General features: G+C 40.4%; 1 protein-coding gene across 3 annotated transcripts in view; it reads right to left on the reverse strand.

The window, feature by feature from the left end:
- The window catches only part of ulk4 (unc-51 like kinase 4), a 93,011-nt gene that overhangs the window by 20,209 nt on the left and 58,290 nt on the right, over positions 1–14,512 (reverse strand). For 2 of the 3 annotated variants that reach the window (XM_027023227.2, XM_027023228.2), the window contains exons 33-35: positions 10,805–10,971; positions 8,365–8,454; positions 1,682–1,867 (exon numbers count right to left, since the gene is read on the reverse strand). In XM_027023227.2, the coding sequence (XP_026879028.2) occupies positions 1,682–1,867; positions 8,365–8,454; positions 10,805–10,971 (443 nt within the window). Of the gene's footprint in view, positions 1–1,666; positions 1,868–8,364; positions 8,455–10,804; positions 10,972–14,512 lie in introns of those variants that run through there. The other variant, XM_035530930.1, reaches the window with a different exon arrangement.

Genomic DNA, 14,512 nt, shown 5'->3' on the forward strand with positions numbered 1-14,512 from the left:
CAATATCATTGATTCTATTGCATTAGTCATTGCCTGTCCAAAATACTATTTATAAGCTTCTAGAATAGACATGCCAGCTTGCAGTTTGGCAAATGCTTATGATCCAAAGCATATACGATATTGTGAAACGTAAGGTTGCCAGTGGAACCCACAGAAGCATCTCATGATCAAATTCGACCAAATCAATTTTTTCATTGTTTTTTCATGGCCAAATGAAATATCACTCACTCACCTGGAACACCACTAAACATGTATTTCACTTATTGCAGACAGGTTTGTTGAGGGCAAAGAAATGCACAAAACAAGAGACCTGAAAAGATCTGCATTACAGGCTTGGCAGAGTAACACCTGGAAAAATGCAGTGTTTGGTGATGTCTGTGGGTCACAGCCTTTAGGTTATGTTAGCTTTAGGCTGTGTTAATTTATCCAGCTTCTTATGGTCCTGTGAAATGAAGAACTAAATGTTTGATTCTCATATGGGTCACCCAATATACAGCTGTAAGAAAAACTTTGGAATTATATGAATTTCTGTATGAATGGCTATTATCTTTTAAGTTGTGGTAATAAAATATTTAGCATAATGAATTTGACATATCTTTATACTACATGTACAAATTTTGTACATAGCTTTATTTTAGCATAACTGTATTGAATAAATGGTTAAAACAATCAAGGTCATTTTTTTGGGTAAGCCTCCTTTACTGACAGTAACTCAGTAGTAACTCAGTGGTTAAGTTACTTGACTTGTAATCAGAAGATTATGGGTTCAAGCCCCACCATTAGCAAGGCCACTAAGCGAAGCCCTTAACTCTCAATTGCTCAAGTTGTACTCAGTCATAATTATGATTTGCTTTGGATAAAAGCATCAGGTAAATGTATATTTTTGGGGAGGTCTTGCTTGGATGGTCTGCTTCAGATCAAGCTGAAGCATTTCAACAAAAATCATTGCTCTGACTTGGCTATTCCCAGCTACAGAATTTCTTATGTTTGAATTTGTGTTTAGGATCATTGTCATGTTGGTTGACTAAACCTTTTTTAACTTTTAGATCACAGATAGTAGTCTTGATATTCGGCTGTAAAATTTCATGCAAGCTGTCTTACCTCGGGCCCTGAGGTAGCAAAGCAGCCCTGCAGCATTATGCACCATATAGCTAGCCTTACAGTTTTGGTGTTGGAATGCAGAGTACCAAAGTTGGTACATTGTTGCTGGTGTTAGCAGTGAAAATCAAACAAATAAGGAACAAAATACAGAATGATTAGTCTCTTAAGACCCTATATACTTACTGGAGTTTCATTTTGTTCTGTTCCAACACCTAATAATCCAAGGACAGGTAATCAACACCATGCAGTGCTAGTCACCTACAAATTGGCATAGTGTTCAACTCCATCACCGAGCATTACTGAGTAATTAAGTCTTAATACTCAGTTCCTACAGTCATACAGCACAGACTGTGACTATTTTTGTCTTTCTAATTCATTAGTCTTCATGATCTGTGTTATGCTTATAAATGTATCATTGTGGGTAGCATGTCTCTTGCATCATTCCTCAGATTAATTTAGGCTGATTAAACTGACTTTACCTAGTATCCACAAGGTGTCCATCTTATTCTGAGACCAGGAATCCAAATACTAAGACATTACTGACTGGCTTCATCTTAGCAAATCACTATAAAGCACTCACCAGACGTTTAAGTACACGGAGCAACAGTCTTTGCTGTCTGGGCTCGGTGTGTATCTGCAGTGTGTGTGCAAGGCTGAGCAGATCTTCAGGGTGCAGAGGGTCAGCCCCATCCCCTCCATACAGCTGTGCCAGCAATGACACACACTGGCTCGCCTCCTCATACACCTCATCATCACCACATGGTAGCTAAGGAGAGAGAGAGAGAGAGAGAGCTGATTCAATGTCCACAGTTCAGTTATGAAGTTTAAGCATATTCTTAGGTGTTGTAAAAATATCTAAGGCTCTTAAATAGGTAAGGCAGCTTCTACCCAAAAAATGCAGCAAAAATATAAATATAAAAGATAAAATAAGATATAATATAGCCCAAGTTGCCTACAATAGCTTGGATCTAATAAGGGGTGTTTACTTGGGGAAACTCTGGACTAAATTATCTAAATACAAACAGCAGCCAACCTCAAAGTCTCCAACATTAACAAAGTTTTGATTATTTTTCTATTGCAAAAGCAAAGTAATAGAATTTTCACAATCACTCTCTCTTTGATACCTACATGACTGGAACAAGTAATCGTATTATATGTTTCACTTTAGCCAGAACAACTGAAGAATCAGTTTGATGTAATTAGCTTTAGATTAGTCTTACTGACAGAGTAAATTTTAGAAGGTTCATAAATCATTTATGTTCCAAAGCACATTTGTGTCCTCTTCGTAAAATGCCTGATACGGGCACTGCTTCACTGATACACTCATTAGGTTTAAAGTAGGTCTGATACAAGCACTGCTTAACTGATACATACATTAGGTTTAAAGTAGGTCTGATTTGGGGAATGTGGTACTGATCCTCAGAGACAGAAATTCATAGCTATGAGCTGAACAGGTTTATCAGGGGAACTGTTTAGGGGCAGCGAATGAGCCCTCGTTCACAAAGCAGCCCTCATCAATGCCCACACAGACAGACAGACAGAGTCATAGGACCATGGGGATTTTCTCTGCCACTCTCCCATTCCCCTCAAAGACTGGGAGTGAGCCCTGGGATTCTGTCTTATTTTTCTGTGCTGATTCGTTGCTGCCCCCTTCCATAGAATCCTAATCCCATGAGGCCACGGGGCAAGGGCCAGCCGCGTCTAATCCCGCCCCTCTTTGTGATGCAGTGGGCCACTCCAGAATGGGCGGAATGCTTAAGGCCTAAACAATGGCCCCCAAAGAGCACTGCCTCTCTGCCCTGGCTGCTTGACGAGGGGTGGAGAGGAGGGAGAGCCCCAGGCTGAAAGGCCTTTGGTGTCTATGCACGGGCTCACTGGCCCAGTATTGTTCACATGCCAACACAGAGTCAGCACAGAACAAGAGTTAACACCTGCTTAGCCAGGCTCATAAAAACCACCTTGTTTACTTAGCAGGGCTAGTGGATGCACCAGGGAAATAGAGCATAGGAGCCTAATGGGAGTGGGTAGCTCAAAAGCAGGCAGGAATCAGAGAGATTAGGGTGTGCTAATGCCACTGTGTGCATTGAAAGGCTGATTGCAGAAGAAAAAGTGAAAGAGGAGAGCCAAGGCCTATAGGGACGTGTAGCGCTGCTGCCCTCTTATGACCCCTACATGTGCTCCATGATGGCCAGCATGCACTCTTCACACCACTCCTGTGTCACATATGTATCGAACACATATGTATATGCCATTTGCATCAATAAACTGTCAATGATACAAATTAAATACAGAAATATTTAACCCCCTCAAACCATGTTATTATTAATTTTTAATACTTGGCATACTTTCACTTGAATATAATTCTACAATGGAATTTCCATTAGAGTTCAAGTAATACTTTTTAATAGACATTGGATTCATTATTAGAATGTCAGTTTAAGTACTTTTCAGCCCTCCATAAATTAAGCCTAGATAGCACTCAGTCACCCCAGAACTATCCATTATGTGCCTGTCACACTAGTAGAGGAGTTTAAAAGAATCAATGCTAGCTTTACTTTGCTTCATTTGCCTCATTCGCCTCATTCCTAGAGGTCCTTGATTTGAATTTTTTCCCCATTGCATACAAAAGCAGAAACTTCTCTCTTTGTTCTATGGCCTATAGCACAATGCAACAAAGAGTCAGACTTCTTTTTCTTCATTCCTTTTCCCAATTTAGTTACAGTCAATTCGTAGTATGAACTGACCCAGATGCAAGTGCTACAATTATGTATGGATTCATTTCAATTTCACAAGTAGTGTAGTTTGTGCTATGCACAAAAGAAGGTGGCAATAAGTCACACCTTGGTGCATCTTGCTTGTTCTTGTTCTGACTTGTGTATGAAACATGCTTGCCTTTCCTCAAAGGGTTATTATAGAGATCGACACAGAAACCTGCAAATTGAAGCTAGTCAACTGTAGCAAGTCCTTAAGTAACTAGACACTGGTATATTTATATTGGATTTCAATATAAATATTGGATTTCAAACCATACATTGACTATTAGAATCAAGTGCAAAACATCAGTTTTATTTCTAGGGTGTTTATTAACCCATCACCCCCCCCCCCCCCCTTTAATGGACCAAAAGTAACTGGAAATTGAAAGTGAAAAAGGAAAAAAAAAAAGTTAAGTAAAGATACTGTGTTTTTGTAATCCTCTGCAGTCAATAGCTATTGGAGGTCTGTGACCCATAGACATCACCATACACTGAGCTAATAATGCTCTGGCAGGCCTAGAATGCAGCTATTTTCAGTTCCTCCTTGTTTCCTGTTGTTGCTGTATGTCTGCTATTGTACAACAGCACCTCAAATTAGAGAGCCAATGGCCAGCACATGCCCAGGAAAGCCTGTCACTATATTTCTTTAAAATGGGTGGCTATGAAGCATTTCTCAAAGTGGAAAGGACACGAAAAGCACTCGAAAACAAAGCAGTCCTCTGTAGCACATGATTACGCAGGCACCTGACTGACAGTTTCAATGTATATAGAAAGCCGGAGAGGACAGCCCTGCCATCTTTCACTTCCTGTAAAAACATGACCAACTGCATCCTTGCTGACACAGTCCCACTCTTGATAGGCAACACCTTTCAACAAACTACAAACTACAGCCCAGTATGACATGACCAATACAAAAATGGGCAATTTTACAAGATTTGGAAAAACATTGGCATAACATGCCTTGTATTTTATATAAAATGCAAAGCATTTTGTATAAAATATGTCTGCATACTAGAGAATCAGTTGACTTAAATCTCTGAATGATATTTCAAATATATTGTATTAGATTTCTCTGCTTCAGTATTACCAGACAACATAAAGTACAAAGATTTTCACTATAATATATGACAATATATTTTTATGGTACATTTTAACAAAGTGGAGTGCTTGAATTTTTGGTTCTGACTTAGGCTTAGACTCTTTAAACTGCAATCTGTTTGCCCCACTATTTCTCTCAGAGAACCCTGGAGAGACATTCTGTTCATCTGCTGAGGGCACCAATCGCCCTTGAACACACACTCCCACACACAAAGACACACTTGTGTCCAGCATCAAGCTCTCTGTTTTCACACAAAGAAGCAGACAGTGCCAAAGCCACCAGGAGTCCTGAGCTTGCTCTTTCCCTCTGCCAACCTGCAGTGTCTGTGAGTCCAGTGGAATGATGGGTACTGAACTGAGACAGGTCTGTTTTAGACTGTGCTGAATATCTGAATACCAAACACGGGTCAAGTACCTTTCTCATATCAAGATCACAGTATTTGTAGAAGGAAATACAAGGGGACCTGGTTTGTCAGGCACTCTATGAGGTGCTGGTAGTGTGTATGTATGAAAGCTGACGATCAGAACCCTGATGACAGTTCCAGTCTGGCAGTATGAGTTACAAATACACACATACGCATGCACACCCACAAACAAAAGCATGAGAGAGAGAGAGACCCAGAGTGAGAGACAGAGACCTAGAGAGAGAGAGAGAAAGAGAGAGAGAGGGAGAGGGAGGGTAAACAGTGTCCGTACTGCATGGCCCTGGGCGGGTGACTGTGCCATCTCCATACAGAGCTTTAGAGCAACTGCCTCCTGGGTCTGTTTCTCCATGCCATCTGTGAGATTTAAACAGTAGAGTGCACTGCTATGCAGAACGCCGACAGCCTCTCTTTTCTATCCCATCTGAAAAACACTCCCCCTTGCTTCTCCATTTTTTTAAATACCTCCATGTCTCACTAATGCATGCAGCCACTAACAAAAGCACTCAAAATATAAAATAAAGTTGTATATAGTCAGCAGGTGATACATTCTAGTTTGTCTGATGAAGGAGCTCCATCTGAAATTCAGAAAGATAGACTCTCCTCATAAAAACAGTCCATGTTTCTGAATACTCTAAGATGTGTCTGTAAACTGTAAAAAGAACAAATAATAGTAGTAGCTACTCCAAATTCACTGACTATTTATTAATGACAATGAAATACAATCAAACCCCCTGTTTATAGATACTTTACAATTGAAACAGATGAAGGTTAAAAAATTATAAAAGCCTCAATGTTGCAAACTGACTATCAAAAACGCCTCTCAAGAATCCTAATGTGGTTCAAATTACTAGTGATTTGCAACAACAAAGATTTAGTATTAAGAATGTTTACCTTCTTTTATAATAAAACAGTACAAACCTTGGGTAAACAAAGTAAATATGTATTCACTTAGAATAAGAACATTTCAATAAGAGCATTTCTAAAGATAAAAAAAAAAGATAACAATTGTAGTTCGCTTATTAAAGATCAAGATGATATATTATGATATATATTACACTAAGGGCGTTTTCACACTAAAGCTTTTTTCCAGACCCAGGTCCACGTGCCCCAAAACTTCCAATACATTTGGTCAAATGTGAAAGCAGTTTTCAAGCCTGGGAGTGGTTCTCTGTTCCTTATGAAATTGGTGGTCCATTTCATAATCTTGTGTGGGGCTATATGATTGGTTCTTTTTGTAACGTAAGTGCTTCAGCTTATCACATTATTTCCCTTTTCAAGTTTCGGGTATTTTCTGAGTAAATAAATGCTTAATATCCAGATTAACCTTTTAAATCCATTTTTCTCAGGTACCTAACATTTTTGCACAACACTGTAGAATATACTTTACAGGAAAAAAACAAACTGTACACGTACAATGCAACAACAATCTCAGGCGTGAACAGCTCCTTGTTTGCAGGTGCTCCTGCATGGTGAAATACCACATGTTCCAAAAGGACTGTTCCTTACTGCTTGAGTGTTTGTATCCAAAGAAAAAATTAAAAAACAGCAAATGGATGAAGCTTCCACATGCAGAAAAGTGACATATGGAATTGTGCAATTGATCAACGGTTTTGAAAGAGTTCCTGTGTGTGAAAGCAAACCAGCGATGATCCCCTCCCTCAAACGAGTCCAGAATCTATCCTGGGTGCAGACTCAAGTATTTGGGACAAGTGAGAAAACACCCTAATTCTATACAGGTCAGAAGGACAGTACCATAAGACATAATCAGAAATAAGTCATTCACCCATTTCCTGCAAGTTTACAAATCCTCCAATTTAGACCGGTTTACTTTCATTGATTTTATGGGATGCATCACCAATGCTATATGCAGGAGTTGAGGAGCACATGCCTTTGAGTTCAAGAACTCTTCAGTACTATCTGCCTATGAATTAACGTCTGTAGTGTTTATGACCAATTCTTGGGGGTTAGAGATCTCAATAAAAATTACAGAGAAGGTAGTGTCTGCTTTATTTATATAGTGTTGTTACACCAAAAAGTTTATTTGGTAATATTTGTCATACATCTGAAGAAGGCCAGTATTTATCAGCTTGAATCAGGCCACAGGCAATATAAGCAAATACACCCACAAATGCCTCCATATGGTGGAATAGAAAAAACCAAACTACTTACCCTGGATATGATGGGAGTTTCTTATATGACAGATATGGGCAGGAGAAAAATATCAGAGCTTCTCATAACAATTACATTACAAATCCTGTCCAAATAGTGATTTATTTATAGACTATGGAAATTACAGTTTTTGTACCCAATGCATTTCCTAGAACACAACTGCTTTTAAACTGGTCTCAACAGGTTCAATGATATTAATTGCAACAATTAAGCAGTCAAATGTTAACTATACGGTAAGTGGACTTGTGTCCCTTCACCTATGTCTCTGTCATTTTTACCTCTCCAGGTTGGAGTCTCTTTTAACCAGTAAGAATATTCTAAAGAGAAGTTCCACTGTGATGTGATGGCCCAAAAAACTGCCTGATAAGCCAGATTAATCAGTAATGTTGTATCCCTAAAGCGGAAAAGTGGTTGACAGCTATAGTAAGATCAAGTAGTTATAAGTAGACCAAAGCCAGATTAACTCTTCTCCTAACTCTCAATTAAGGGATTAATTATTAATATACTCCTAACTCTCTTACTGACATTTTGTAAATTGCTCTGTGTTAAATGCCATGAATGTAAATTATGTAGCATTGTTATTTTTAATAAATGATCCCACATTATTTAGTTGCTCTATTGATTAAGACAGCCAAGAAACTTATTGACAAATGAAATATATCTTATATTTTATGTGTTTTCATCATGGTGCCTTTCAGCAAGCACATTTACTCACTTTGCTTTATATCACACATGCACACACGTACATACATGCACACATATGCACACACACACAGGTGCACACGCACACACACAGTCAGACATGCACATATACTGACCATCTGAATGAGGAGATTGTTGAGGTCTGTGAGTGGCTTGTTGACAAGTAGGAGCTCTTCTGCCGCTTCTGTGTCTCCATCACCGTCAGACTTCAGAGGGGAGATTATTATTATTACATATATATATATATATATATATATATATATACATATATATATATATATATATATATATATATATATATATATATATATATATATATATATATATATACACACACACACACACACACACACACACACACACACACACACACACGACTAAAGAAATTGTTTTGCATTGTTTCAGGTCAGTACAGAACAGTATGGAGACTTTAAAATCAAGCTAACTATGATTCCTATTAGGTTTACTGAAAGTTTAATAATGACCCAACCAAGAGGACTACCATGTAAACTTCAAGTTTCTTTATCTATTACATGATCTCTAGCCTGATGCTGGCCTACATTTAAGCTAAAATCAATCTCCATTTATGTCATCAATAAACTCAAGTTCACTCAAGTGTACCTGGAGCTCGTTGTAATGCTCATCCTTACTACAAAGTTAGCTTTAAAAGAGCTTGCTTTATTTTTTCAAAAGGAAACCTCTAAAACCCTGTTATTTTATTTGCTTATTTCATTAGCCAGAAGATGACGCATGGGGATTCCAGCTGAACAATGTAGCATGCACAGGTGCAGAGCAACTCAGGAGCAAGACAGACTGAGTAAACAAAGAAAACCAGCCCAGTCATTCACTTAGGTCAAGATTTGTTCATAATGACTTATTTTGAGGAGATGTGTGATATGGACATACATGTACATTTTTTAAAGAGAATTCCACTCATGTAGTCACAGGAAGTAGAGTGTATCCTATTTTAAACTGAAATGTTTTTTTAGGTGTGGAGTCTCTGCACTGCCCAAGCTCTGCCACTGTTACGCTAAAATGTGTGCAGCACTGTCTACCGCCAACCACCTCAAAAACAATAACAACCTCCCACTCTATTAGCAGAGCTGTAGAGCTGTCAGCAAGAGATACTTAGTTTCACGGGAGGTGGGGGGTGGGGGGTGGTTATGTGGCGGTTTAAAATAGACACAAACAACACAAAACTGTGTATGGTAGCAGTCAGCGAGAGTGGTGCTAAACTGAGAGAGAAGCATCTGGTTCAGCGGAGTTCAGCTCTCTCCTCTCTCATGCTTGGTTTCTGAGGCTTATTCCCACTCATATTTCTGCCAGGAGCCCTGGAAACCTCTTAGAGACTGATATTCTGGGGCAGCATGATTATTCCCAACTGATGCTTGGTCATATGGAATGCAGTACTTTCACAAGTAAACTTCCCTCATCCATTTCGAACATTAATGACAGTCTGAGATACTGGCTAGAAGAGGGAAGGAGGGAGGGAAAAGTAGAAAGAGGAAAACAGAGCAAGAGAAAGAAGAGAGGGGTATGAGTGAGAGGAGAGAGAGAGAGAGAGAGAGAGAGAGAGAGAGAGAGAGAGAAGCAGAAAGTACAGCGTTAAAGCCCATTTACTCTCCTTATCATTATCACCCAAATGAAGGGTTTGGGTTTTGCAGTCTCTTTTTTAATGAGCTTTGCATTTTCTGAGAAAATGGATTTCCATTACATATTCTCCTTCTTTGCAATGTCCATGCATAAATATGTATGGAAGGGAGAGGGGTGGAAGACAAAGAGCTAGAGCTGGGTAATGAGGGCCAATGGGAGAGGAAGGGTGGCCCTCAGAGGGGAGGGGGACCTTGTAAATCTCCACTGTGTTAGATGTCCAACTTCACTGTATGCTTTCCCATAGAGACAGCACACACACAGGTGCATACAGCATTATCTCAGGTGGGGGTCTGAGCTAAGAACCTATAAAGGCTGAGCATAAACATATGTACACATACACACTCGCACACACACATTTGAACACAAACACCCCCCCCCCCCAAAAAAACAAACAAAAAAAAAAACAACTAAATTCTCATTTAACAGGTGAGGGTTTTTTTTTGTTTAAGTTAAGTTAACAACTGCAGTCTCACAGCTGGAGAGGATGGCAGCAGCAGCTCAGAGCAGAGGTGTGATGACAACCACAGTGACGATTCTATTCTGGTCTTATCTGCATGCCAGTTGTCATTGCATAACAATGTAATCGTCAGTTAGGAGAGGACCCAGACATGAACCCCCTAACAGCGTGCCTAGGGCGACAGAGGCAGAGAGAGACTCCCCAAGGGTGAGAGAGAGTGAGAGAGAGAGTGAGAAAGAGAGCGTGGGTGGTGGGTGGTGACACTAGACAGCAACAGAGTGAGGGATGTTTACTGATCAGAGAGAAGGAGAGTAAGGGGGAAGGGAATGTCAGAGATACAGAGTGCAAGAGTAGCGTGAGGTGAGAGAAGTTGAAGAGGAAGAGAGAGAGAGAGAGAGAAAGAAACAGAGTGTAAGAGCAAGAGGGGAGGGGAGAAGCCCAGTTACCTGTAGAGCCAGTCGGACCACAGCAGAGAGGTGTTTGAGAAGACAGTGGATGACGTCCAGTATGGAGAGGAGCAGAGAGCTGCAGCTTTTCACTCCAGACCGCTCTTCTTTCTCTATGTACAGCACTGCAGCCTCCACAAACACACCACATACCAGCTCTATTATACCTGCCCAAACACACACACAATCATACATTTATTACACTTGATCACATACACACAATAAGCATGATACATGGACACACACACACACACACGCTTGCATATAATCAACTGTATATAGCAAACATCTCTGAGGAGCACCAGGAACAGAGCATTGTTCCTGTACTAATTAACTTAAACATAAAGCCACACAGAGGGGGCAAAAGACTAAAAAACACAATTTAAATGAACCTCAACAACAGAAGTCTGCAAAATGTGACATTCAACAAGCTAAACCACCACAAACAGAAGAGCACTCCATACTTAATTCATCAAACATTCATCTTTCCTATGAAGACCTCAAGGACAGCTAGGAATGTACAATCAGGGTTGAAATAGTCTTTTTATTCATTCATGAAAGGAGAAGGAACATTAGACCACGGATTTTACTGACCTCTGATTCATTCAGTACAAGCTGTGTGACTCTATGAAAGTATGCTGTGAAACAAGCACCTACATACACTCACGCCAAGTACACTTACCCACGAAACATATGAAGGAAAAAAGAAAGGCTGCAAAATCAATTACAAATTAAGCTAAACATTAAAAGAAAGACAATAATAAAACCCTTTTCTCTCCCTCCAAACCATTTATGAAAGGAAGTGGTAGCTCAGTGGTTAAGGTCCTTGACTCGGAAGGTTGCTAGTTCAAGCCCCCACCACTGCCAAGTTGCCACTCTTGGGCCCCTGAGCAAGACTTCAATTGCTCAAGTTGTACTCAGTGGTAATTGTAAGTTGCTTTGTATAAAAGCATCAGCTAAATGCCATAAATGTAAGTAGCTGAACGATACCATCTTCTATCACGCTTTCCTTGTAGTCTTTTTCCATTTCATGTCCGAGCATTGTTGAAACATTAAGTGTATGAATAATCTGTTCATCTTGAAATAATAACCTCTCCCATCTCTCTGTTCTGCTAAGGCCAAACCACTGCTCCAGATCATGGGAGGCACTTGAACTGTAGAATGGCAGCTGAATGTATGCATGGCCCACATGAAACAACCTCCTGTCACGAGCACAATGGCAAAGCTGAAGCACTTCTATCACCACAGACTGGCAATGCATTTCCGAGAAACCTTTCTCCACACCACGAAAGGCCAGATGTTAGATCATAATGCTATATCAGCAGAGAAGCTAGCCCCTAGGCAAGAAAGTTAATGTTGAAGCGATGCTAGTTGGCAGCTCACTCTGATCTGGAATCAGCAATGGTTTGTTGAAAAACATAACTTTCATTTTGAGGATGACTAAATTTTTTAAAACAGTTAATAATTACCTAAAAAGGATGCTCGCTAAATGAACAAATAACCATTCTTTTTGCACTGCTAATAAGAACAAAGACATTGGGGTGTATAAAATATATCATCATTTTCCAGGGGAGAGCAAACAAAAACACAAATGAAAACCAAAAAATGTATCAAAAATGCAAACTCAGAAAAAAATAGAAGACTTTCTCTTTACAGGGGATATCAGCAATGCACTGCACAAAACAGAAGCAAACCAGCTACAGAACAATCAATAAAATAAAGCTCCTACTGAGAGGATGCGGACAGTTTACACCATATAGGAGCAGACCCTCTATAGAGCAGTGCATACAAGCTCATAGAAAATAAACAGAGTATGTGCATGTGGGACACATACTGCGGCTGAACACAGAGGCCAAAACTGAGGAAGGAGAGGGGAGAGTGTACTGCACTGTATGTACTGTATGTGTGCCTTTTTGGTAGTGTGCACCTAGTTAAGCTGTGTGTGCTTGGCTAAGGACAGCTGCATAATATCTAACAGTTCTAAAAAAAGTGAAAGAGACTTTTGCAAGTGTGTGCTTAGCTGGAGTTAAGTCACACACATTACTGTCTGAATTTAGTGCTGTAGCCATGTGCTCAGTACTCTCAGTTTGCCAGATTACAACAGATAAAGTGCAATAATTACCTCTGCTGAGACACACATTGCGAATTCACAGCTACATGAGAAATGATAGTGTCTTCCTAATGAAGAGACCCAGAAATCTCCAGCAGAACAGAGACTGCAGCCTAGAGAACCCACAATTAGTCTCACTACAACACATGCACTGAGTGTGAAAATGCCAGAACACTTGATAAGTAGGCTATATGAAAAAATACATGTAGGCTCACAAACAAGTAGATGCCAGCATGTGCATATGCAGGCATGCTAACAGAGCGGAAAGTGAGCAAGACTCCACTAAACTTGAAGTATAAAGAGGCTGCTGCAAGATGCTGAATATTTATGCTTACAGCTGTACGCTTACTTTTGAGGGCATCTTTCTGAGGTGAATTTACTGCCATTACTTCAAGTCAAATGATCCATGCAAATAATACTTTAGAATGTAGATTCTCCATGAAGAATGCAAAACAAACAAGTCAGTACACAATCCACTGGAAAGCATTTTTCACATTCACAGTAATGCAGTCTGGGAGCAAAAATATGACAACAGAATGCAGGCTATAAAAGTGAGCCTCTATAGCGCCATATACAAGCATCTGAGAGGTGGCTCAGAGGACACCGTGCAAGCCCATTATTTATTATGAAATCAAAGATCTGCAGTCACGGAGATGTTTCGCAGAGCTTCAGCAGGACCTTACCCCTCCTGCACTGAGAGAGGGAAAGAGGAAGAGGTGAGATGAGTAGAGGGGGAGAAGAGGAGAAGAGGGGAGAGGTAAAGAGAGAGAGCAAGAGGGGAAGAAGGGAAAGGGGGAGAGAGAGAGAGAGAGAGAGAGAGAGAGGAGGGAAAAGGAAGAGGGGACAGGGAAGAGGCAGGCAGGCCCTTATAGACAGATTGACAGGCTCTCTTCTTCTTTCTGTTTCTCTGTTTCTTTCTCTCCTTCTCCCTCAGGGATCTTATCTTTCACTCTGGAAAATCTCACCAATTATAAAACTCATCTCTTTTTCTGTCTGTCTCCCTCCCTTCTGCTCTCTCACACCCTTTGTTCCTTTTCTTTAATTTTCAACCTCTCACTCTCTCTCACTCACTCACTCCTGGTCTCTCTCTTACTCTCTCTCCTTCCCTTTCACTCCCTTTCTCCACCCCTCCACCCTCACTCAAGCCTGCGTCCCACATCCATGGCTTTGCTAGTCACACCTAAAAGGGCCAATTATAGCATGCTTTCTCACCCCACTCCCCTCCTCTTGTGGCAGTGCGTAGAGCTAGCCAGCACTAGCGAGATAGCGCTAATTGTCAGGGTTATATTTAGTGCTGGGTCAGGCCTTCCTGAGAGGGGGAGCTGATAAGGTGCATAATGACGATGGATGGTTGGGTTGGCCTTCATGTGACCCAGCACTGTAATGAGTACAGCTGGATCTAATGCCCCCCATCCCCCTTCCAGAACACTCACTGGGGAAGAGAACTAAAGCACTGGCTATGATGTGGAGAAACATTCTATACACACCAATGCAAGAAAATGGACTCAGGATGTACGTGTTAACATGTAGGATTGACAAAAGAAATTTGACCAACTCTCTATTCCTCCATTACTCCAGTACTCTGTAATAAATCTGGG

This window comes from Electrophorus electricus, chromosome 10 (assembly GCF_013358815.1).
Source record: "Electrophorus electricus isolate fEleEle1 chromosome 10, fEleEle1.pri, whole genome shotgun sequence".
NCBI classification, from domain to species: domain Eukaryota; kingdom Metazoa; phylum Chordata; class Actinopteri; order Gymnotiformes; family Gymnotidae; genus Electrophorus; species Electrophorus electricus.